At 43.2% G+C, this 25,249-nt stretch overlaps 1 protein-coding gene and 1 non-coding gene across 3 annotated transcripts in view; both read right to left on the bottom strand.

Annotated features, from left to right (window-relative positions):
- The window catches only part of Taf1b (TATA-box binding protein associated factor, RNA polymerase I subunit B), a 77,317-nt gene that overhangs the window by 43,925 nt on the left and 8,143 nt on the right, over positions 1–25,249 (bottom strand). For both annotated transcript variants that reach the window (XR_003378639.1, XM_013353534.2), the window contains exons 3-8: positions 24,956–25,043; positions 18,048–18,145; positions 17,525–17,620; positions 13,452–13,602; positions 8,853–9,009; positions 2,857–2,956 (exon numbers count right to left, since the gene is read on the bottom strand). Coding sequence is in view for 1 of the 2 variants with exons in the window: in XM_013353534.2 (XP_013208988.1) it covers positions 2,857–2,956; positions 8,853–9,009; positions 13,452–13,602; positions 17,525–17,620; positions 18,048–18,145; positions 24,956–25,043 (690 nt within the window). In the remaining variant the exon portion in view is untranslated. The remainder of the gene's footprint in view (positions 1–2,856; positions 2,957–8,852; positions 9,010–13,451; positions 13,603–17,524; positions 17,621–18,047; positions 18,146–24,955; positions 25,044–25,249) is intronic.
- On the bottom strand, positions 1,185–1,320 carry LOC113458234. The gene has a single exon (XR_003378642.1).

Here is a 25,249-nt window from a genome sequence, read left to right as displayed (position 1 = left end):
TTACACCTGTGGGCACACTATGGTCCTATTACACCTGTGGGCACACTATGGTTCTGTTATACCTGTGGGCACACTGGTCCTGTTAGACCCTGATTTGGCACTGGACTGCAATCAGTTCCTCTAATTAATTTCAGAGACAAGGTGAATACTGGAACATTTTCCAAATTCTGTATGTATGATATCAATGCTGACGACTTTTGTATTACAGTGTCCTCAAACAGAAATGCATTTCTGAAGTTACACCACTTACACAGTCTGCATCATACTTTCTCCCTCACTAATCTTTTGATAATAAACATGATGAAAAGGTGTTCCCCATCATGTACTATCAAATTACGAATTATTTAGATAACCTACTTACTTGTGACAGAAAAAAAGGTAAAATATTTTCTAAGAGAATTAACCAGCCAAGGAGAAAAAAAATTCTTAGATTATTTGGTTCTAATCTGTAGCGATATTTTGTTTATGATCTAATAAATAAAACTTGCCTGAAGATCAGAGTGCAGAGCTAGTTACTACTTAGCCATAGAGCCCAGGGACTGGTGGTACACACCTTTAATCCCAGCACTCAGGAGGCAGAGGCAGGTGGATCTCTGTGAGTTCAAGGCCACCCTGGGCTACACTAAACTGACCCAGTTTCAAAGAAAAACAGAGCCAGGAGGTGGCGGCTCACACCTTTTTAATCCCAGCACTTGGGAGTCACACACCTTTAATCCTAGCACTAGGGAGATAGAGAGAGGGAGGGATGTGGCTGGCTGGGAGAGAGGAATATAAATCAGGAGCTCAAGGCTGAGAATTTGTAGAGACAGGATCTTGGTTCTGAGGATTTTGTAGAGGTAAGAACTAGTGGCCGGCTGTTCTGCTTCTCTGATCTTTCGGCTTTCACCCCTTAATATCTGACTTTGGGTTTTTATTATTAAGATCAATTAGAATTCATACTACGCTAATTTTTTTTATTTCTCATGCTTCAAATTCTATTTCTTTTCTTTTTAAAAATTTAACTTTATTATTTATTTATTTATTTATTTTGTGGTGTATACCTTTAATCCTGGCACTTGGGAGGCACAGACAGATCTCTGTGAGCTCAAAATCAGCCTAGTTTATAAAGCAAGTTCCAGGACAGTCAGGACTGTAACACAGAGAAATCCTGTCTTGAAAATCCCTAAAAAGTTTTTTAAAATATTTATGTATGGAGCCATCGCACAGAAAATCTGATAACTATACAGACTCTGTCGGCAGGAACCAACTGTTTTGATGTATGTGACCGTCTGCGGTTGCACTGTATAACTAACAAATGCAACCACTACCAGGAACAGTTACGTTATTTAACTTTACTTTATGTGCATTGGTGTGAGGGTATCAGATTCCCTAGAACTGAAGTAACAGATATTTGTGAGCTGCCATGTAGGTGCTGGGAATTGAACCTGGGCCCTTGAAAGAACAGCCAGTGTTCTTAACCACTGAGCTATCTCTCTAGCCCCTCAAATTCTATTTCTGAAGAAAGGGACACTACCTACTTTTGAAAGATTGAACAATAATAAACTAACAAAAACAGATGGATGAACAGATGATAGATGGATAATAGACAGACAGAAAGACAGACACATGTGACTCTGTTTCTCAACTTTGGTATAAGACATCAACTTCTGACTGATGCCAATCTCTCCACCTGTGGTGACATCAGGAGAGACATTTGCTCAGAATCTGTGCTGTACCCATAATAAGGAAGGCTCTCTGCTTTGTCCATCAGCAGTCAGTCACATTCCCTGTGGAACTTTCTATCTCACCTGGCCTCTGCTTCTCTCCAACAATGAAGCTGATGGTAACAGTCACACCCTGGCATCCCACAGCTGGGACTAAGTGGGTGACAGGTAGGAGCAACCTCAGGTAAAAAAACGCTTCAGACTCACTGTTTTTATTGGAAGTTCTGGAAAGTTTCTGTTGTTTCACTTTTGTTTTTTTTTGTTTTTTTTTTTTTATAATAAAGTACTTCTCATTGTACTGTTCACTTGGTCAATTTCTCAAGACCCAAGTTATTGGGGGTCTGGGACACTATTGTCCAGTGCTTAAGACCTGTGATCTGTCTAGCTGTCATTTTCACCAAAGACTAACAAACCGTCATGGCGCAAAGACGTCTAACATGGGAGATTCAGCCTAGACCCAGGCCTCATGATCTGCCTGTTATATAAGGCTGTGGAATGCTTCAGCCTTCATGTCACTGTGATATACACTGCGCTGTCTTTAATAAGGTGTCACAAGCATTACTAGAGTCAGAAACCACTGGCACGCCTTCCACACAAGTCTCTTACACTGCAAACAGTGCCATGGCCACAGAGGCCACAAAAGCCTAGCACAGTAATTCCTTCTGTGGAAAATGGAAGAAAGCATTTCCTATTAATACTTAACATAAACATCTAATGAAGAAGAATGGGATGTACCCTTTGAGTACTCTAATGTAATAGAGATGCACAATTGAAGGACAGAAACATGTCCAATGCAGTCAGTCTAGAAAGAGACAAAGGAGGCCAGGGCTGTGGTCATGCCTGTAATTTATCTCAGCAGACCGAGGCTGAGAGATGGTGAATTCAAGGCCAGCAGGTAAACTAACATAAGGAGAAGACTTGAACCAGTGACGCCTGGCACAAGCGATGACTTTCTTCTTCCTATGCAGCCATGTGATCAGAGACAGACAGACCCACATCTTCTTCAGAGCAGTCACGTGAACACATTTTAAAAAAGAGTACATATACTCTTCATGAAAATCTACTGAAACTAGATTTTGGACATGTTAGAAAATCACAGAATCAAATATTATACCAGAAACCGTAGAAACAACTGTACAAAGGAACAACTTACCTCGATAGCAAAGATGCCTTTATCGCGACCATAGACTTTCATCTCTTCTGGAAAAAGCTGAAAAGCATTTCTGTATGGAATGCGGTCCTCTTCAACAAACCTGTGCTTTACAGAAAGGAATCTCAATGAGAGTTGCACACTGGCTCTGGGTAAACTTTCTGAAAACCTCCCCCTTCACAAGGGAAGGGGTAGTTTGTGCAGCATTCTATCTCCTGCATATTTTAAAGGAGAAAGCTGCTGTCCCCTGCACCCTGTAGGAGAGCAGTCGGCTGATGGTCTGCAGAGTGCCTAACTCTAACTAATTCGATAAGTGTGTCTGAGAAGGGTGTATTTTCCCACTCACCACCAGGCTCCCAGATCACTCCTTTCACGTCTGCTGCCATCACTGGACTAGCTCCGTCACTGTGAATCCCTTCTACAGGAAGTTCTTCCTTGGTCCCCATTTCCTTGTCCTCCCTTCTGTCCTTAGGACCTAGCCAAGAGCGCACTAGCTGATGGAGAACTATTAAGGTTTCTGTCCCAATGCCTTGTATACAGCAGGAGGCCAAGTTAAAGTTGTGGGGTACAACATAGCACTAGCACTATGGGAAAACAACAGTGACCCAAATAAGCCAAACTTCTGTTCCTGCCGAGCTCGAGTTCTAGTGAGAAGAGGAAACGCGGGCAGTCAGTCAACAAGTCTACAATGTGCTAAAAACAAAGGAGAGAGCGAGAGAGAGCAGGACAGAGGTCTGGTGTGCAAAGTCCTAAACAAAGTATCAAAGGAACTCAGACCCAGTTGGGAATAAGCACCCAGAATGCACTGCCTTGGCCTCCATTGTTGCCAACTTCCTAAAAAAAGAAAGTGTTGACCTAAACTTAATTTCAAAATTAAAATGTGATTCCTTTTAGTACTGAAACTTAAGAATTAAACATTTAAGGTACGAATGGACAAAAACCTCTCCCAGCTGGGTTTTCATTGATTGTTTTAGTTTATATAAAGTATCTGTGCATAGTAGACTACAATACTGGCTTAATATTATTATATACATGATATAAAACATACCTATCCCTTGAAAAACCACTTCCAAATGCTAACATACACATCACTTATTTAGTCTTTGATATATATACAATATATAACTGTAATATGATATATACATAAAATATGCAAATATATGTACAATAAAGGTGAGAACACGTGCTATCAATGTGCCCAGTGCTGAAAGTAAGGTAGTAACAGGAGATGGAGAGACCACCCATTCTTCCAGGGCAGCAGGCAGGCAGCAGTCACATGACCACAGTGTACTAGAGAGGTGTGTCTGTGCAGCAGGAGAGGCAGGAGAGAGAAATGAAAAGTGGGGAAGCAGAGATGTCCCCAGAGCAGGCGTTGGGGTGTGTGGGGTTTTTACAATGACTCACTGCCTGCAGTCTTCTCAACGTCTTACTTTAGAATTTGAAATTTCTTTTAGAAAACCTTTTTTTCCTCAAATGGATGGCAGCTCGGTCAAAATTCGAACACACTATTTCCCTTAGTGGGGATTAACAGCTGGCTATCTGGATCCTTAGCAGGGATTAACAGCTGGCTACTGGATCCTTAGCAGGGATGAACAGCTGGCTACTGGATCCTTAGCAGGGATGAACAGCTGGCTATCTGGATCCTTAGCAGGGATGAACAGCTGGCTACTGGATCCTTAGCAGGGACTAATAGCTGGCAACTGGATCCTTAGCGGGGACTAACAGCTGGCTATCTGGATCGATCCAGGAATTTGTTGACAAAGGAACTGGCACCAAATGAAAGTGTCCTGCACCCTCTCCCACCCAACAGAGCACGTTAGCAGCTCCTAGAAACGCTTTCTGCCCATAATTTTACTGCAGCTTTTGGAAGCTTTGATTTGAGACACACTGGGCTTTAACAAGCCACCAGAGGTTGCAGATCATTAAAGCTGCGCCACATTGGAGCTGTGTGCACTGTGCAACAGTCCTGTCCCATCAATCCTTTCCATTTCTCTATCCACCAGCTTTATCCAGGCCAGCACTTCCTATCGAAAACACAGACCACTTGCCTCCCTGCACAGGATACCATTTCCACATAGCTGCCCAAGTGACCCTTTATGAACACAGCTCAGATGGTCTCTCTGGCTGCAATCTTCCCACTACTCATTATAGCACTTAAAACCAAAGTCCTAATGGGTGCAGGGCTATTTCTGCAGTGATAAAGTATGTCCTGGAAGTGTATCAAAGTGATGGCTGTGTATTTCTGGACATACAGAAAACCAATGAATTGCATTTTCCCTTTTGTTTTGTAATGTGAGATGGTCTCACTAAGTAGCCCTGGCACACCTGGAACACACTTCACACTTCTGTCTGCCTCTGTTTGCTGAGTCAGAGGATTAAAGGCTTGGACCATCAGGAAGAGTATAAATTATATATCTTCTTAGAGATTTATTTATTATTCTATACACGAGTACTTTCCTGCACATCTGTATATGTAACACATGGTGCTTGGTATCATGGAGGCCAGAAGAGGGCACTGGATTCCCTGGAACTGGACTTTATAGACAAGATGGGAGAGCCATGGGAATGCTGGGAACTGAACTCAGGCTTTCTGAGAGAGCAGGAAGTGACTTAATCACCAAGTCACCTCTCCAGGCCTTAGGAGTGGCATATTTTTTAAATGGTTGAGAATTTTATATATGTAAATTATGTTTCAAAATTTTTAAATTAAGGGTGATAAGAGGAGAACTAAAGGTAACAACAACTAAAATTTATTATATACACGTATGAAAGTGACAAAGAATTTTTTTTAAGGGGAAAAATTCCACCCTAGCATGGCTTACAAAGACACACCTCTGTCCTGCTCACCTCAGTCCTCCGCCCTTCAATCAGCTCTCTTCTTCCAGGCCCACTCCTCACTTCCTTGATCAGACAGAGTCCATTCCTGCTCAGAGCTTGGCGCTAACAAGGTTGGCCCTCGCTACCTAAAATACTGGGATCTTCACGGGTTGGCTGCTCTTTCATTCAAAGTACAGCTCAAATGCCTCTATACCAATCTAAAGCAGCCATTCAGTCATACCCTTACAGTGTCTGAGTTCAGCCTGTGCTCTGCCCCTGCCTGGACGATCATTTTCCCCTTTATTTACGTCCATCTGTTTCTCCCTCTCATCTTCAACTTCACGAGAGCAGGGACTTGACACACTTCTCTCAGCTGTATGTACCTCAAGAGTCTAAACCCTTGGTCACTCTGTGAGTACAGCAGATACTCAACAAGTATTTGTACTGTAAATGTTGGCTATTGTTACTGCTAGCCAGAGGGTCCTTTATGGCTAATGTGAAGGAATAGGAACTAATCCTGAGGCCTATGGAAGCTGCTCTGAAGATAAATAGGCAATGACAGCTTACAATCACTGGTAAGATTTGTAGGGCCAGCATGGTGGCACAGACCTTTAATCCCAAAATTGGAGGCAGAGGTAGGCGGATCTCTGAGTTAGGGGCCAGTCAGGGCTACACAATGAGCAACCCTGTCTCAAGAAAAGAAAAGAGAAATAGAAAGAATGGAAGAATGAAAGAGAGAGAGAAAGGAAAGACATATTTGCATTCTAGTCAAGTGAACGATGTCTCCCTACAAACCAATGTTCTTAGCTTTCAAAGCTCAGCAATAGCTCTCAGGCTGAACATCCTGAAGAACCTCCTGGAGGCAACGCAACAGAGATAAACAAGCCCTACCCCAGTTCTGCCGCAGTCCTGGATAATGCTGGGGCGGCCCACTAAGAAGCGACAAGTTGAGGATCTGTCTTAGAGCTCTTTCTGGGGGAACAAAGGTGACAACCCTTTCTTCTGCCACCCCAAGCAATTAAGTCTCCAACTTGTACACCCCAAGGAGCACAGTGACAGTTCTCCAGCTAACTAGATTCGATCTCCTTGAAGGCATTTTAGAATTCCCCCCTGCAGGGGAGGAGAGTCAGAGCGAAGGATGGTGAGCATGGGAGGAACTCAGGACTGGGACTGTCTATACAGGCACACAGTGTTTTCTCTAAGAACTGCAGAAAGATATTTTCTTTTCATTTGCTAAGTTTCTGGGAGAGTTCTGATGCCCATACAGATTGCCCTGGGGCAGCTCGGAAGATACCATTCAGTTCTCATGATTAGGAATCTTTCTGAAAGACCCTCTGGTTATCAGCACAAGACTGCAGACACAGAGCTCAGCTGGGAAATGAGCAAGCACCCAGGTGAGGTGAGGCATGGAAGGAAGGACGGGTTCCGGGGCTTCGGGAAGTAGAAGAGACAGAACATAATGACTGGCGCGTGTGTCGAGTGAGGAGAGAGCCCAGGAACAGCCCTAGGTTTCCGGACAGAACACCAGGGTCCACAGCATGTGCTAAGAGCACTAGAGAAGAGCAGGGTCAAGGAGACAGATGCTGAGGCACTTCCTAGTCATACTGATTCAACCATAAAGACATCAAGTAGTCATGTCCAGTGGCAGCTCTACAGATGAACAGACGGGTCTGGCCCTTACTAGACAAGTCTGGGCTGGTAACAGAGTCGGGAGTCTTCAGCATATAGACAATAATTAAGAGTCTTGGGAGAAGATGATATCATCTAGTGAGGGCACAAAGCAAGGCAATCCTCAACTCAGAGAATCACGAGTGGTCTATGTGCAGCTGCTCACACCCAGAAAAGCTTTGTTATTTGGTTAATGTCCAAAATCAAAGGCACCACCGCCATTTACTAGAAGCATGCCAAGCGCCAATAATGATGATGGTGATGAGGAGCGCTGAACAAGCACGGCGAGCCAGAGCTCTAGCGACGCTTCAGATCAGATGCTCTAACCGTGATGCGGAGCCAAGGGCTGAGCAGCTGGAGCCCTAAGACGCATTTTATTACAGACCCATTCACCTAAGGAAGCAGAAACAGACATTTCCTGACTTGCTTAGTGTGATGTCATGTGACAACAAACTGGCAGAGTCAGAGTTTGGCTTCAAACTTGTGCCCTTGTAAGCATTCCATATACTGATTAAACCCAATGCTATTATTCAGAACGCATATAAAGCAAAGGAGAAATGAACACATTAATGACTTTGGTCTGCCTGGTAAGTGACTGATTCTTCTACACTCAACTCATTAGTACAGTGGAGTTGGCTGTAGCTCAAGCATGCACTTCCTTTGGTCAGTCTTTCTGTCTAAAACTGTCTAGACTACCTCAAAATATGTAAATATCTACTACTGCATAACAAGATCTTTCTATAATTCTGAAATCAACTTTTCTAATAAACAGGCTGCCTATATTTTAGCTTTTACAACCACAATACATAGTTTTATACAAATACTAATAGTCATTTTGTTAGTAAAAGATCCCCTGTTCATCTTTTCCTAGAAAAATATTTAAGTCTGCACAGGAATATTAATGTCATTTTTCTCTTCAAAGTATTTTATTCACATTAGATAATTAACTTTCAATATCTCATATGAGGGGAACAGTACAATTCCCATCATATCATTAAAAACTCAAATTATTAGACTTAAAGATGATTAACTTAGGAATTTGAATCCAAGTTCCACGCAATGATTAACTGTCACTGTCAGTCTGACTGGACTCACCCAGGAGACACATTTACCTCATGTGTATCTGAGGAAATAGTCCTGGAGAGGCTTAAATATGGGAGAACCCACTGGGTATGCAGTTGGCACCACATGGGCTGGGGTCCTGGTCCAAATGGAGTAAGGACAGCGACATCCCTTCCTCTAGTCAATGCTTTGATATGAGTAAGCCGCCGCCCATCACCACGATGGCGGCCTGCATCCCCTTACACCACAAGCTAACACAAATCTTTCCTCTTCTAAGTTAGTTGTTTTCATCAGTTCTTAGTCACAAAGAAAAAAGTAACCCATGTACTACCTAACCTTTCCATTCCTTTCCTCACTATAGGCTTTCTTGTAAAATTAAGACTATCCAAAGGCTGTTCTGAAGTTCACACAGATGATCATGGAAAAACAATCAGGAAGGAAGTTCCACTCACCTCAGAAGGTCAGAGAGAGTAATGGTTTCTCTCTGCCAGAGCAAGGACAGAGAGCAGAGAGCCAGGGTCCTGGGTACAGTCATCTTCAGGACACCCTTCTCCTTCCACTCTGAGTATTCCACTCCATCAACAGATCCAGAACAGACATCTGGGGCTTCTTTACAAACAAAGAAGATTTTTTAAAATGAATAACAAATCAAGGGGCATTCAAAATAGATTATAACTGATTCACTCTGTATAAACAATCTAGCAGTGAAGGCCAACAAAAGCTTTAGAAGGGAACCAGGCTAAAAATAACTAGGTTATCTGTGGAAGTGGGGTGGATTGAGAGCCTGAAAAGAGATACAAATTTGTAGATAGCCAAAACAAACTATTTTTAAAATAAAAGGATAAACAATTACAAAGAAAAGTGAAAGTCCTTTGCTTGAAGACCTCTCAGGGAACCCTCTCCTAGAACCCGAGAAGGAGGCAGCACTTTCTCCCACCCAACCCACCTTCCAGGTACCCACTAGTGGACACTGTCTACTCTACAGACAGGGATGGATCTCACACTGTGCCACTCCCCGAGGGCTGGGGAAATGACAGTGAACAAGGTCTCACCTTTCCTGCGATTTACTCTCTCCTAAGAGCAATGAACAAAAATTACAATGGACAGAGAAAGGTGCTATTCAGAAAAATGGCAATGCAGGAGAATCCAAGGACATCCAAGGGGAGGAGGGGCAAGATGGCTCTTTTGAGTGGGTGGTCAGAAAGTCCCATCTAAGAAGGTGGTATCTGAGCAGAAAGGTGATGAATTCTACTTTGAGGGGAAATCCCCAACATGCCAACAGCAGTGAAAAAGTGTGTGTGGATTTGTGTGTGTGTGTGTGTGTGTGTGTGTGTGTGTGTGTGCATGTGTGGGAGGGGCTTACAAGTGAGGGAAAGTGGCAGCTTATAATGCAGAGTGTGGAAACCACACTTCCAAGCTCAGGATCTATACTTTGGATTTCACTCTAGGTAAGGAGAGAAGTTTAGGGAGTGTTAATGTGAGGGCAACATGGCCTCACTCCTGTGCTTAATACTAGACCACCCACAGCAGAGGGATGAAAAGGGTTGGGATGGAAACAGACAGTCAGGACAGGAGCTGGACAGGAGCAAAGCACTTCACTACAGATGGGGAAGAGTGGTCAGGTTCGAGGCAGACTTGAAGGCAGAATCAGAAGGGCTTAGTGGTGGCTGGTATAAGCTAAGAGAAGAAAACAAGCATGGTTCTGGCAAATGCAACAAGAATGAAGACATTTGCCAAGACAAAGGAGATGGCAAAGAAATCAGATGTTACACTGATCAAGTGTGGTAGCACAGATCTGTGTTTCTAGCATCAGCAAGGGTAGGGTAGGAAGGTTGAGTCAGAGGCCAGGCTAGGCAGCATAGTGAGCTACTGTTCCAAAAGCACACAGAGCTGCAGTGGTAAGCATGAGGTCTTTCCAGACACATGGACGACTGGCAAGCAGGCATTTAACTAGGGAGAAGCAGGATTAGCTGCCTCCCTCCTCCTTTTCAGGGATCAAATTTCTGATTTGGAACAGTAGTTACAAAGTTAGCACTGTGGGACCAGGGAGCTAGCTCAGCAGGCTAAGGCACTGGCCATCATCAACTCTGATAACCTAAGTTCAATAATCAGGACCCACATGGTGGAAGGGAGAATCGGACACCTCAAAGTTGTCCTCTGAGCTCCACATGTGTTTACTGAACACACACACAGGCATGGACACATACACTTACACATATATGCATAAACACACATGCACACATGCATGCACACATTCACACACATATGCATGCACACAAACACAAATACACATACACATATCACACTTGCATACTCACACTTGCACACACGCCTGGGTGGTCACTGTGGCCTGTGCTACACTAGACTGATAACGGGCTCTGCTCTAGTAAAACGTCTGTGGATGGACATTCTGCTGACTCTAGGCTCTCTGTCACTACCTTCTGAACCTCTGTCCTGTCTCCTCTCTCCTTCTGGATTGATTTCCTGAATCCTATTTCATTTTCTTTCTGATTCTGCATTCATTTTTATGATTTTTTTGTTTTGGTTTAGATTAATATGTAACATTATATTAAGATATAATATTAAATGGATGTTGAAAATGAACAGAACATTTTGTGAGGACAGTAGACTACACTTCGCTCTCTTTATTATAGCAACATGAAGAGACATTTGAATTACGTGCATATACAATCTTGCCTCTCTCTCTAATATATTAGAATAAAAGGCTTTCTGGATGATTACCTATGGTGGTAGTAGTTATATCTGAGTGGGATGGCAGCTGGTGCTTTGTCTTCTTTGTAACTCTGCATTTTACAGTTTTATATTGAATGGTATTCATAATTAGTGTAAAAACTAAAAGATAGCTCTAAAAATAATTTTTTTAAAGATTTTCTTCTTTATTTCTGTGCAAGTATGTCTGAACGTGTGTGTGTACCACCAGTGTGCCTGGTGCCTGCACAGGCCAGAAGAAGACATCAGATCCCCTAGAACTCGAATTACAGAGAATGTGAGCGACCATGTGGGTGCTGGGAATTGAACCCGGATCTTCTGGAAGAGCAGCAGGGTTCTTAACCACTGAGTCATTTCTCCAGTCCCCAAAATACCTTTTTAAAAATACACTAAGACATCTTGAATTTTGCATGCAAATGGATGGAAATAGAAAACACTTTATTGAGTGAGATAACCCAGACCCAAAAGAGATGAATATGGTATGTACTCATTCATAAGTGGATTCTAGACATAAATAAAGGACACTGAGCCTATAATTCGTGATCCTAGAGAAGCTAAATAAGAAGGCGAACCCAAAGAAAAACTATATATAGTTATCCTCCTGGATATTGGAAGTAGACAAGATTGAGAGGCAAAAGTTGGGAGCACAGAGGTGGGGGGTAGGGGTAAGGGGAAATGGGGAGGGAGAAGGGGAGGATTGGGGAGAGCTTGGGGAAATGGGATGGTTGAGATGGAGGAAGGGTGGATATGGGAGCAGGGAAATAGATATCTTAATTAAGGGAGCCATTTTAGGGTTGGCAAGAGACTTGACTCTAGAGGGGTTCCCAGGTGTCCAAGGAGATGTCCCCAGTTAGTTCCTTGGGCAGCAGAGGAGAGTGTGCCTGAACTGGCCTTATCCTATAGCCACACTGATGAATATCTTGCATATCACCATAGAACCTTCATCTGGTGATGGATAGAGATAGAGACAGAGACCCACATTGGAGCACTGGACTGAGCTCCCAAGGTCCAGATGAAGAGCAGAAGGAGTGAGAACATGAGCAAGGAAGTCAGGACCGCAAGAGGTGCATCCACCCACAGAGACAGTGGGACTGATCTAACGGGAGCTCACCAAGGCCAGCTGGACTGTGACTGAATGAGCATGTGATCAAACCGGACTCTCTGAATGTGGCTGATGGTGGAGGCTGACTGAGAAACCAAAGACAGTGGCACTGGGTTTTGATTCTACTGCATGGACTGGCTTTGTGAGAGCCTAGTCTGTTTGGATGCTCACCTTCCTGGACCTGGATGGAGGGGGGAGGACCTTGGACTTCCCACAGGGCAGGGAATCCTGACTGCTCTTACGACTGGAGAGGGAGGGGGAGGAGGAAAGGGGAGGTAAATGGAAGGAGGGGAGGAAGTGGAAATTTTTAATAAAAAAAATTAAAATAAAAAACAAAAAAACCACTAAGATTTCATTCAGTTTGTTCTTCTTGGTCACATGACTCAGCAAGTCATTCTTCCTAGGTCAAGTTCCCTCCTTACACATCCTGAACACCAGGAGATAGGTGCTTGTTCATTGGTTTGTTTTTGAGATAGTGTCTCAGTCCAGGCAGGTCTCAAGGAATGCTGATCTTAAACTCCTGATTCTCATGCCTCTACCTCCCAAGTGCTGGGATTATAGGCACACACCACCACACCTGGCAGGACTATGTTAGTCTTAAAATGCAATGCTGGCGTTAACATTGAAAATATCAGTGATGTAGGAGGGTCTTCTATCTATCTGTTACTTTCATTGGTTAATTAATAAAGAAAACTGCTTGGCTTGATAGGTCAGAACACAGGTAGGCGGGGAAGACAGAACAGAACGGTAGGAGGAAGAAAGCAGAGACAGGCAGACGCCATGAAGCTCCGGCCCAAGATGGACATAGGTTAGAATCTTCCTGGTAAGCCACCACGTGGTGCTACACAGAATATTAGAAATGGGTTAGATCAATATGTGATAGTTGGCCAATAAGGGACTGAAGATAATGGGCCAGGCAGTGATTAAATGAATACAATTTGTGTGTTGTTATTTCGGATGTAAAGCTAGTCATGTGGGAGCCAGGCGGGACAAAATGCAGGCCCGCTTGCCTCATCACTACACACCAGGACGGCAGTAAGTGTACTGTTAGATGGATAAGCTGAGTTAGGGATCTGAGACCCACACTACAGAAGAAGAGAACCAAGAACCACCTCCCATGAGCTGTCCTCTGACTGTCACACAAGGACACTCTTGCATACACACGGATAAGAAATAAGTGACTCTCTAAAAGGTTCTAGACAGACTGGTTCTCCTTTACCTGACTTTGGTGATGCTTTGGTGACAGGGAAAGGCTTTGGAATCTGGGGCTCAGACTGGAACTCTGCTCCACTTTCAAGGGGATAGGAGGTATCACTTAGCAGCTCAAGTTCACTGGCCCAATCTGAACTCTGCTGATTGTCTTCCAATACCTGTCCATAAAATAACAGACAGAAACAACTGCTGGAGAGTAAAGGTTAGCTTTTGTGATAGGCCTTCCTGGGGAACGGTTCCCCAACAGTTCCCCCGCAAGGCTTCTGGGAGAGGGGCTGCAAACAAGGGCGAGTGGGCAAACAGTCTGCTGACACACACCCACGCACACACGCAAATACACACACCCACACCAGGTGGGTGCTTCCAGGAGTGCTTCTCTTGTCAAGAGAAAAGAATGGAAGATGCAGGGCTTGCAGATGAAGCCCAGTTGATAGACTGCTTGCCTGGCTTGTACAAAGTCCTTGGCTTGGTTCTCTGCACATAAACTGGGCACCGTAGTTATGGCTGTCAATCTAGCAATTGGGAGGTGGAAGCAAGTCAAGGGCGTCTTTGACTACACAGTAAGGGCTGGCTTAATGACAATGATGTTCTATCTCAGCAATAGATGCCCTAACTAAGACTTGGTTAGAGACTATAGTTCAGAGGCAGAATGCTTGCCTACTATGCATGAAGCCCTGGATTCAATCCCCAGCACTGTACAAACTATGGTAATGGATGCTATGATCTTAGCATAAAAGAGGGAGAGACAGGAAGATGAGAAGTTCAAGGTCATCCTCAGCTACCTACTGAGTCTGAGGCCCATAAGGACCACCTGAGACTTTGCCTCTACAGCAGGGAGGGGCCTATTTATAAAGAACAACATTTCAGATGTGATGACCATAATGCACAGTGACAGTTTGCAATTCCTGTCTTTTCAACTGCAGACTCATCTGTCTCACTACATACGTGACATTTCCTCATGGATGTCTAACAGTTGCCTCAACTTAACATGTCCCATGCCCAACTCCTGATCTCCCAGTCCCACCTGCCCTTTCAGTTTAAGGTGACTCCTTCCTTCTAGCTGCTTAGGCTGAGAACCTTGTAGTCATCCTGGATGCCTGGATGCCTGCCTCCCACATCCCACCTCTAGTCCATCAGGAAATCCTCCTGGCTCTATCTCCAAAGCTCATCTAGTGCCCTACTCATCATCTCCTGTGCACTAGCAAGCCCCAGCCTGACACCACACACCAAATGCAGGTTTGTGTCTCCTGTGCATTGCCAGCCCCCAGCCTGACACCACACACCAAATGCAGGTTTGTGTCTCCTGTGCATTGCCAGCCCCCAGCCTGACACCACACATCAAAGGTAGGCTTGGATCTCCTGTGTACTGCCAGGCCCCAGCCTAATGGCACTCACTAAATGTAGGCTTGGATCTCCTGTGTACTGCCAGGCCCCAACCTGATGGCTCTCACTAAATGTAGGCGTGGCTTGTTGGTCCCAGTGAGGCCTGAAGTTCAGCATTTCTTCCCCTCTATACCTCATGTTAATCCCAGTTCCCAGAGCCCCCTCATCTCCCTGGTAAGTCCCCCTGGCCATTCTGGGTTATGTAATACCCTTCCTGCTGCTCCATTATACACATTTGTTGGCTTGTTCCGGAAATTTCCCGTTTATCCATAGCTTAAAAGTTGTAGGACAGGATTCTGATGCAGGCATCTCTAATTCTTGGAACAGCTGCATCCAGAGCTCTAGGATCACGTCTGCAGACTTACTGAGAAGCCTGTATCTCTGAGGATGGAACCCATGGAATTGAACTAACTGCAAGGCAAGTTCTGTCTGTGAGCTATATATCCCATGCCTGTTTCTATTTTAAAATATAATTCTCTCTTCCTTTCAAAAGGAGTATTGCTGTACTCGTGAGACAGAAATAATATTTACCCATGAGCTTCCAGTTTCACTTCTTATTTCTTCACCAGGGTTTAGTGTGATAGTGTTCACCCAGGTGTTTACTCACACCAATAAAACTTTTGTCTCTAAGTTTTCAGTTAACCTAAAGAGATTAGAGTGTCACAGAGAACCCTAGACTCTCATTCCTATTTTCTATCTACTAGGCAACATCACAGTATACAAAGACAACCACAAACAAAACACCAAGTGTGGGATTTGAACATCATGTCCTTACTGCTTTAAGTAATTCTCTCTTTTTCTTTTTCCTTTTAAAGAGTCACCATAAAACCATACAGCATCTTTTGCTTTTCTGGACAAGCATGTGACTCATATATCCAGACAGGCTAGCATCCCATAACTTTATGATCATAAAATGTTTCTTTTTTCCAGTTAATTCAAACTACCTTTCAGGAGTTGCTTGAAGCTTATCATCTCCTATGAGAGGGTCATTCCCTAGGTCATTTCCCTAAGTTCTGTCAGCGTGGTTTGACTAACCTCAGCCCCAGGTCTACCCTAGTCACGGAGGATGCATGTGCAGCTTGGGGGCACTGCCTCGCTCACCTCTGTAGCCTATTCCTTTCATCTGGACCAGGACTCTCAGTCCTGGATCACTGACCTTTGCATACAGACCTATGAGGACCCGACCAAACAAGGAAATGCTGGGCCAAGCTCCCAAGTTCCTACCACACCTGAGTCACATAGCTTAGAATCTCATCTTAGCCCTGGAGGGTAGCAACCACTCATGGGACAAGTCTGTGGTTGGGACAATTGCCTTTGTCTGCAGCGGAACTGTTCTCAATTCCAAGGAAAAGGTACCATAGCACATGTCTAAAGAACAGACAGAACGGCTCTAATAGGTGCTCTAATAGGTGGCCTGACTTCACTTCAAAGCTTCTGAGACAGACAAGAAGGGAGCTGGATAAGTAAGCAGGAATGTCAAGTCAAAGAAAGGACATGAGCAGGGCTTAGGGATGTGGTAGACTGCTTGTCTGGCATGCACAAAGCCCTTGGCTTGGTCCTCTACACATAAACAGGACACCATAACTTAATGTCTGTTACTTTAGCATTTGGGAGGTGGAGGCAAGTCAAGGCTGTCCTTAACTACAAAACAAACCTGGCCTGGGATACATAAGACCCTATTTTTTTTTTGGTTTTGGTTTTGGTTTTTGAGACAGGGTTTCTCTGTAGCTTTGGTGCCTGTCCCTGAACTAGCTCTTGTAGACCAGGCTGGCCTTGAACTACCAGAGATCCGCCTGCTTCTGCCTCCCAAGTGCTGGGATTAAAGGCATGTGCCACCACCGCCTGGCTGACCCTATTTTAAAACAAAACAAAATAAGCCAGGTGATGGTGCACGCCTTTAATCCCAGCACTTGGGAGGCAGAGGCATTGGATCTCTGTGAGTTTAACACCAGTCAGGGATAAATAATAAGGTCCCTTCTCAAAAAACAGTAATACTACTACTGATAATAATAATAGGAATAACATATGCAAAAAATTCTAACAACAAAAAACAAGACAAGCAAACCCCACATACATGACAAAAGTCCCTCAAAAGCCTCCATTCTTCTAGTCTTAGGGTGGAGCTCAGAGGCTTGGTGATTTACTAGCTTCTGAGTTTGACCACAACACTGCAAAACAAGTAAGACATTCTGGAAAGTTCTGAGTGAGCTGGGTGTTGTGGCTATAATCCTAGCACTTGAAAAGCTGAGGCAGGTGGATTAACTGGAGTAAAAGGCTAGCCTGGACTATAGAGTAAGATCCTGACTCAAAAAAAAAAAAAAACTTTAAAAAGGAAGCTGAGGGCAATGGTGGCGCACACCTTTAATCCCAGCACTTGGGAGGCAGAGGCAGGCGGATCTCTGTGAGTTCGAGACCAGCCTGGTCTACAGAGCTAGTTCCAGGACAGGCTCCAAAGCCACAGAGAAACCCTGTCTTGGAAAAAAAAAAAAAAAAAAAAAAAAAGGAAGCTGAACTTTAAATGCCTGAATGTTCCAAATGGTTTAATAAACAGCCACAATTCACTGTGAAGTCGGGATCATTCCAGATTGCACCAGAAGCCTCTTCCCCAAAAACCTATAAACACTGACCACAGTCAGACAAGAAGCCACACACAGCACCTCTGTCTGCCACACAGGCGGATTTTGCTCCATGGCTCACCTTGGCTTTCTTTCTGCTTGTACGAACCGGGTTTTTACAATAGGCCTGCTTGCTCTTCTGAAGATAACGCTTCCAAAAATTGTGTAAAACTTTGTCCTAAGGTAGAAGGGAAGCAAGGGGTGCATCATCATGATGGCAAACACAATCACATCTCTACCACACATGCTGTCCTCCTGTGCAGGTCACCTCCAATCAAATGCCTTCTCACCTGCTCTCCCTTATCAGGTACATGGGGACACTGAATAATAAATGCTTCACTTTGTTTCTCAGCGCAGGAGACTAAATATAGTCCTCAAGAGATACTTCTAAGTCTTGGAGTTAGGGGAAGGGATAGATAGACATTAAGATCACCACAGAGCCTATTCTTTTACATAATCTGGATCACAGAAAGGAAACAATTTATCCAGGACTACACTTCTAGTCAGGGCCAGAGCCTGGCTCTTCCTGTGGATTCCTCCCCGGGTCTACTCAAATCTCACACTTCAAACAACAAGGAGCCAACATCTAGACACATATGACTTACCTTTAGCTCTGGGCCTACTCCGAGGGTCTTCAAGGCCTCCGCCTGGTGGTAAAGTATGCACTGAAAACCTTCACACACATACCAATCCCAGCCTTTCTCTGAAGAACAGATAAAAAGCTTTAGATGCATTCATTCCTAATTTACTATGGCTCCTCTACATAATGCAATTTCTGCTTACATATGCCAAAAGACTTTTTCTGTGTCTCAAATAGTCTGTTCTTTCTTTGTGTGTGTGTCTATGTGTGGTGTGTGTACTTTGTCTTTTTCTAAATGATCTATCTATCTATCTATCTATCTATCTATCTATCTATCTATCTATCTATCTATCTATCTATCTATCTATCCAGCTACCTATGCATGCCTGCATGTGTGTCTGTAAGGGTGTCAGACCCCTGGAACTGGAACGGTTGGGAGCTGCCATGTGGGTGGGTGCTGGGAATGAAACACAGGTCCTCTGGAAAAGCAGCCAGGGCTTCCAACTTCTGAGCCATCTCTCTAGTTCGTTTTTATTTGTTTGCTTTTATGTTTATTTTGTTTTAAATTAGGTCTCACTATGTGACTCTGTCCAGCCTAGAACTTGATTATGTATGCAGACCAGGCAGGTCTCAAACTTGTATCAGTCTCCCCACCTCTGTCCCTTCCTTCTAAGTGCCAGGAGCACAGACATCCACTACCATATCCAGCTGTGAACTCCAATCTGATGTATTCTTGATATATTTTTATATATTTATATTTAACAAAAGTAAGCATTCTGTTAACATATTGAATTGTTTTCAATTATCTATCATAAAAGCAGAAAACTTACTAGTTGGCATATTTAAAAAAATAAACAGGTGGGCTGGAGAGATGGCTCAGTGGTTAAGAGCGTTGCCTGCTCTTCCAGAGGTTCTGAGTTCAATTCCCAGCAGCCACATGGTGGCTCACAATCATCTGTGGTGAAGTCTGGTGCGCTCTTCTGGCCTGCGGACATACACACAGACAGAATATTGTATACATAATAATAAATAAATAAATAAATATTTAAAAAAAATAAATAAACTGGTGAAATTTACGTTTGTTTGGGGTTTCTGTTTGTTTTTGTTTTTAGTTGTTTTGTTTTTGAACAGGGTCTTACTATGTAGCCCTGGCTATCCTGCAACTCAATATTTAGGTTGGTATGGAACTCACAGAGCTCTGCCTACCTCTGCCTCCTGAGTGCTAGGATTAAAGGCTTTCCCACCACACCCAGTGAGATTTAAGCTTTCAAATGTGTTTTACAATGCTCAAGATATTGCTATGTTGGAATACTTGGCCACTGCTTCTACCAATTTTCTGTTCCATCTCAACACATATTTTGGTCAACAAATGTAAGTGACAAGAACTAAGAACTGATGTGTGTTGTAGGAGCTGTGGGCCTCTTCCCACAGCCCGGCTCCTGGCCGCTTGGCTAACTTATACCCTGAAATAACAACACACAAATTGTATTCTTTTAAACACTGCCTGGCCCATTAGTTTCAGCCTCTTAACCCATTTCTAATAATCTATGTAGCACCATGAGGTGCGCTTACCAGGAAAGATTCAGCATGTCTGACCTGGCGGCTTGCTTCATCACGTCTGCCTGGGAGAGGGGAGCATGGCCTCTGAGCTCACTTCCTCTTCCTCCCAGCATTCTGTTCTGTTTACTCCACCCACCTATGTTCTAACCTATCAGGGCAAGCAATTTCTTTATTTAATTAACCAATGACCTTCCTCCATCAGATGTGCAGAATGGGCAATAGGCATATTTAAAGAAAATAAACTCCAAGTGGCATTCTGCTTTTGTGAAAATGGTTCTAGGTTATAGAGAAACTGAAAATAAGGAGTCTAGTACACACTGGTGCCTAGGTGGTGTAGGAGGTCCTTCTGTATTTGATGTATTGATGTTTCCAGGCTGCACAGTGCTCTGCATGGCAGATTTGGCAGTAACTCAGATAAAAAAAGATTTTACGTGCTGCTCACTCATTCTCAGAGTTAAAGTGCTGAGTGCGGCTCCTACCTGGTGGCCCCAGAGCTAGCAGAAACGGTACCAACACCATTTTGAAACTGGAGAGAGGTGGAACATACAGCGCAGCTGCAACCAAGCTGCTTAGCATTTTAAAAGCTCTTCTAGACAGTAGAGAACTACAGACAATGTAATAAGGACAGATTCAGACATAAACAACCTCTAAATGGGTCACAGTGTTAAATAAATGTATGTAGGCTTGGGAGAGAAAAGAAAAAGAGTATAAAAAGTCATAAAAAGTTAGTGCTTTAAAAAAGGGGGTAAAGTCTTTAAAGAGACAGAGTACAGATAGTTATAAATTAAGAGAAATAAAGAAAATAAGCCACGTAAAAATGGAAAATCCAGAGAGTCTGGATTCTGTATATTGTTTTCTTTAAATTTTTTGACTGTGAAGGAACTAAGTACAGAGAGACTTTTCATTGTATGTGCTGCTAAGCTAATCTAACATGTATATTATAAAAGTATTAAGACTTCAGAATTTGGGTCTAAGGATATGATACTTTGGAAAAGAGGTCCTTTTGTTTTCACAGAAGATGAGACCCTGTGGACTGCTTCTAGACCAATATGGAATGATAAACCACGCCCTCCTGAAAGGTTGCTGTAAACACCCTTAGAAAACTACTTCACCCAACTGCTGACTGAGATGAACCTAACAAAAGGATAAACCAAAAAGCACCTGATTAACAGCGTCCCCATACAGCGCAAAGCAGTTTGGAGAGAAAAAATTGTTCCCATATTCCCAAATAGTGTTTATAACTGTTTTTTTTTACATTTAAAGAGGGATATGATATAGATATGAATAATTTGCATTGGTATGGATTTTGATTTATTGATATAAATTTAAGGTCAATCTTGTTATATGTATATTTCTGCTCTTGATTAAGGTATTGTGATTGTGTAGTTCATTTAAAATGTAATGTATAATTAGGAAATATAGGTTGTTAATGGATAATCATCGATAATAGTCAAGCTTGTAGTCATGTTAGATTTTCTAGCTACATAGAGATATATTTCAGTTAGATAGGCATTCTTCATATCTTTCAAAGACTACAGAATATGGCATTTAAAATATTTTAATAACTTAAGGCTTTTCATGACAATGAGACATGTCTGCTCCTGGAAGCACCAATCTACTTCAAGATGAATATAGGCATCGAAGAGGCTCCTTATGGAGTTTGCTAGCCATTTGGGCAAGAAACTGCTCTTGCCTGGACTGCTTCACTGGACATGCAGTACCCACAGAGAGAGGACTGCTGAACTTGCCTAAAGGTGAGATGGTCTTTCGGGGTTCCTGTTTCATGATGAAGTCTGCGAGACATTCTGCAGGACACAGAAGAAAGTGACTAAACTGTCTTTAAAATTTCTTGCTTCATGAAAATGTCTGCTGGATATTATGGGCCTGTAGGCTGAAGATGGATGCCCCAACAGTACAGAATAACTTTGGGTGACTGTCTAGGCAGCAAGATGTCTCTGTCAATTCTAGAGTTTTGGAAGTTGTTTATAATGCACTTCCAGTTTACATAGGTAATATTATATCCTTCTGAAGTCTTTGATAGAGCTGAAGAATAGATAGTTATAGTTTTCCTTTGTTATGATAAAAGATAAAATAGACATAAATATTGCAACTGTAATTCTTGCTTGATAACTGTTTTGTTATATGTAATTTTACTATGTTAAAGTTAAAGCCCACAGCTCCCTTCAACAGAATGGCGCCCCGACGTGGATGACTGAACTCCACGTAAAGTCTGAGAAAGCTTGGGAAAGAATAGAGTAAAGCATGTTTTCTTAGTAGCAACAATTTCTCGGGTCTGCTCTGCTTGCTAGAAGCAAGCAAGCGCTCTCATCTAAGAGAGGCTTCCTGACTCAGCTTTAGCTGCAAAACCCTAAAGCTCTTAAGAGGTTAGACATGCTAAATCTTTCCCAGGAAGCCACGATAGAAATGGGTTAAATCAAGATGTGAGAGTTAGCCAATAAGAGGCTAGAGATAATGGGCCAGGCAGTGATTTAATTAATACAGTTTCTGTGTGATTATTTCGGGTGTAAGCTAGCCCGGTAATGGGAACAAAGGACTCGTTCTTCTTGCAACACCTAGGTACCAGATGTGTCCTAAGCATTTTATTTTTTTCCCTTTTAAAATGTGTGTGTGTGTGGTTTTGTGTGCAGTGTTTACAATTGTTGGTATATGTACACATGTAGGTGGGCTGTATGTGGCTATGTGCGGGTATGTGTAGGTCTATGATCAGTGGCAAGGTCTTCCTTGAACATGATGCATCTTTTAAAAATTACTATTATTTCACTTCATATGTATGGATGTTTGCTTGTATGTATGTATGTATATGTACCACATGCATATGCATGCTGCCCAAGATCCCCTGGAGCTCATTTACAGACAGTTGTAAGCCACCAATGAGTGCTGGGAATTGAATGAAGGTCCCAACAAAGCAAGTGCTCTGAACCACTGAGTCATCTCGCCAGTCCTTCCACCTCTATTTTTATTTTCTTTTTAACATGAGGTCTCTTAGTGAATCTAGAACTTACCGATTTGGCTAGGATGGCTGGCCAATAAGCTTCAAGCATCTACCAGCCTTATTCCTTTCAATACTGGGGTTACAGACACATGCTGTCATTAGTAGCTTATATAAGTTTTGGGGATCTGCCCTCCAGTTCTTTTGTATGTCAGGTAGGTCACTGATGGGGCCATGTTCCCAGCTTCTAAGTATTTTAAATGGACTATTTAACAACCTAAGAAGGCATATGAAAATCTGCCAAAGCAGTCAGAATTACATGTTAACTACAGTAATGACCAGCTGAAAAAAATGTCACAGTGGTTAAGATCCTTGTGCTTTATCTGCCGCTGCCGGACAAATACAGAAATGTGTTCAAAAGCATGCTATTCAAACTTCTCACACGGCTTCTGAGGTCTGCCTGACTCCCACGTAACTTCTCTGCACAGGGCGAAGATTCAAACTCCTTTCACTCGCTAGATTAACGCATAACCAAGATGTCCTTGTCCCCACTGACTGTCCAATCCTTCCGGAAAAGAGTCTCAGGGATAACCAAAAGCCTGTGGTTTCTGATGACCCAGAGGTTAAGAGGGTTTGACCCCTTCGAGCTGTCTGTATGCACAGGGCTCCCACATAGCCATGTAAACCTGGACACTGATTTTTTTTTTTTTTTTGGTTTTTCGAGACAGGGTTTCTCTGTGGCTTTGGAGCCTGTCCTGGAACTAGCTCTCGTAGACCAGGCTGGTCTCGAACTCACAGAGATCCACCTGCCTCTGCCTTCCGAGTGCTGGGATTAAAGGCGTGCGCCACCACCGCCCGGCTGGACACTGATGTTTTACACCACCCACAAGCGCCTGCTGTAACTAACAATGGGTGCTACTCTCTTTTCACAGGTAAAATGCCAGTGACTACCGCCTTGACTATGAGACACACCTAACAGAGCGTCCAAGGTTCTGTAGACAATTTAAGCCCAAACTACACATTTTAACTACTTATATATATGAGTAACAATTAATCAAGTTTTACGCTGATAAAACCGAACAAATATTATTCAGGTTTTAGGCTATCAAAAGTCACTACTGGGCTGGAGAGATGAACGGTGCAGTGATAAAGAACATTCGCTGCTCTCAAAGAGGACCTGGGTTTGGTTTCCAGCACCTCAAGAGTGGGTCACAGCCCTCTGCAACTCCAGTCACAGACACTGGCCTGCACACACACAGACATGGTACATAGACATATGTGTTGTAGGAGGCCGCTTGTTTGTTCCCGGCTACTCAGCCCCAAAATAATGACACAAAAACCATATTATTTACAATACTGTTTGGCCAATGGCTTAAACATATTTCTGGCTTCTCCTGACTCCGCCTTCTTTCTCTTAGCATTTTGTTTAGTCCCCTCCCCCTACTCTACCCTACCAGGCCAAGCCAATGGTATTCACAGCATACAGAGGGGAATCCCACATCACATACGTGCAGACAAACACCTACATACATATAATACATAAAATAATCTTTAAGTCGTTTTTTAAAATGTGTTAATATTTCAGCATTCTCTCTGATACTCATCTAAGAATGTCAATATAAGTATGTCATGTATGTCTATATGTATGTTTATATATATGCATACACAAATATATTTGTATGTCTGCCTTTATAGCTACCTTCTGTAGAACTATTTACTGTCATCATTAGGTTGGTGGTTTCGGTCTTAAAAATCTATCTGGTCCTAGTTAGTCACAAAATACAAATCACCAGCCAAATGTTCCCAAGCCTTCTCCACGACGGCCCATGGTTAGGGCTCCCTGGATCCATAGCTACACTATAGCCATTTTAGGGAAAATTAATCTTCCCTATTTTAAGAAGGCATATTCAAAACTCAATGTGAGAAATGGTGTTTTGAAAGTTGGATATACTGTTTAACTTGCCTAATGACAAGCCATAGCTGAGGCATTTCAGAAAGTGACATCCTGGTGACGGCACAGACAAGACAGCCAGCATCGGAACCACCTCCTGCACGCCCGCTGCCCACCAGAAGAGTGGCTTACCAACACGTGCTGCAATGCACTTGCTTCGAATTTTACCACCAGCCGTAACTTCAACTTGAGTTTGGGCTTTCTGCTTAAAATGTTGGCATTTTGTCTGGAATTTATTTAAAATTTCCTTTTGTAGGCCATGCAGTGGTGGTGCATGCATTTAATCCCAGCACTCAGGAGGCAGAGGCAGGCAGATCTCTGTGAGTTCAAGGCCAGCCTGGTCTACAAGAGCTAGTCCCAGGACAGCTAAGGTTGTTACACAGAGAAACACTGTCTCAAAACAAAAAATCTATTTTGTGTCCTCAAAGCATGAAGGAAAATGTGAGGAGAACCTGGCAGTGTGGATACTCACCATGCCTGCTTCTCTTCCTCAGCCCCCTGCAGATGGAGTTGATCTTGGTGTTGGGAATGACTGCAGTGCTCACAACTTCCTCAGACCGCTGCAGGAAAAAAAACAGACAGTGAAGAAAAGAGAGCTCTATGCCCCTGAAGCAGATTCCCAGCTGATGTGGGAGTGTCATATATCAATCTGTTGATTTCATTGGTTAAGGAATAAAGAAACTGCCTAGGCCCCTTGATAGGCCAACCCTTAGGTGGGTGGAGTAAACAGAACAGAGGCTGGGAGAAAGAAGCTGAGTCAGAGAGT

This window comes from Microtus ochrogaster, unplaced genomic scaffold, assembly GCF_000317375.1.
Source record: "Microtus ochrogaster isolate Prairie Vole_2 unplaced genomic scaffold, MicOch1.0 UNK10, whole genome shotgun sequence".
Classification (NCBI taxonomy): Eukaryota; Metazoa; Chordata; class Mammalia; order Rodentia; family Cricetidae; genus Microtus; species Microtus ochrogaster.
This window is presented reverse-complemented; position numbering and strand designations above follow the sequence as displayed.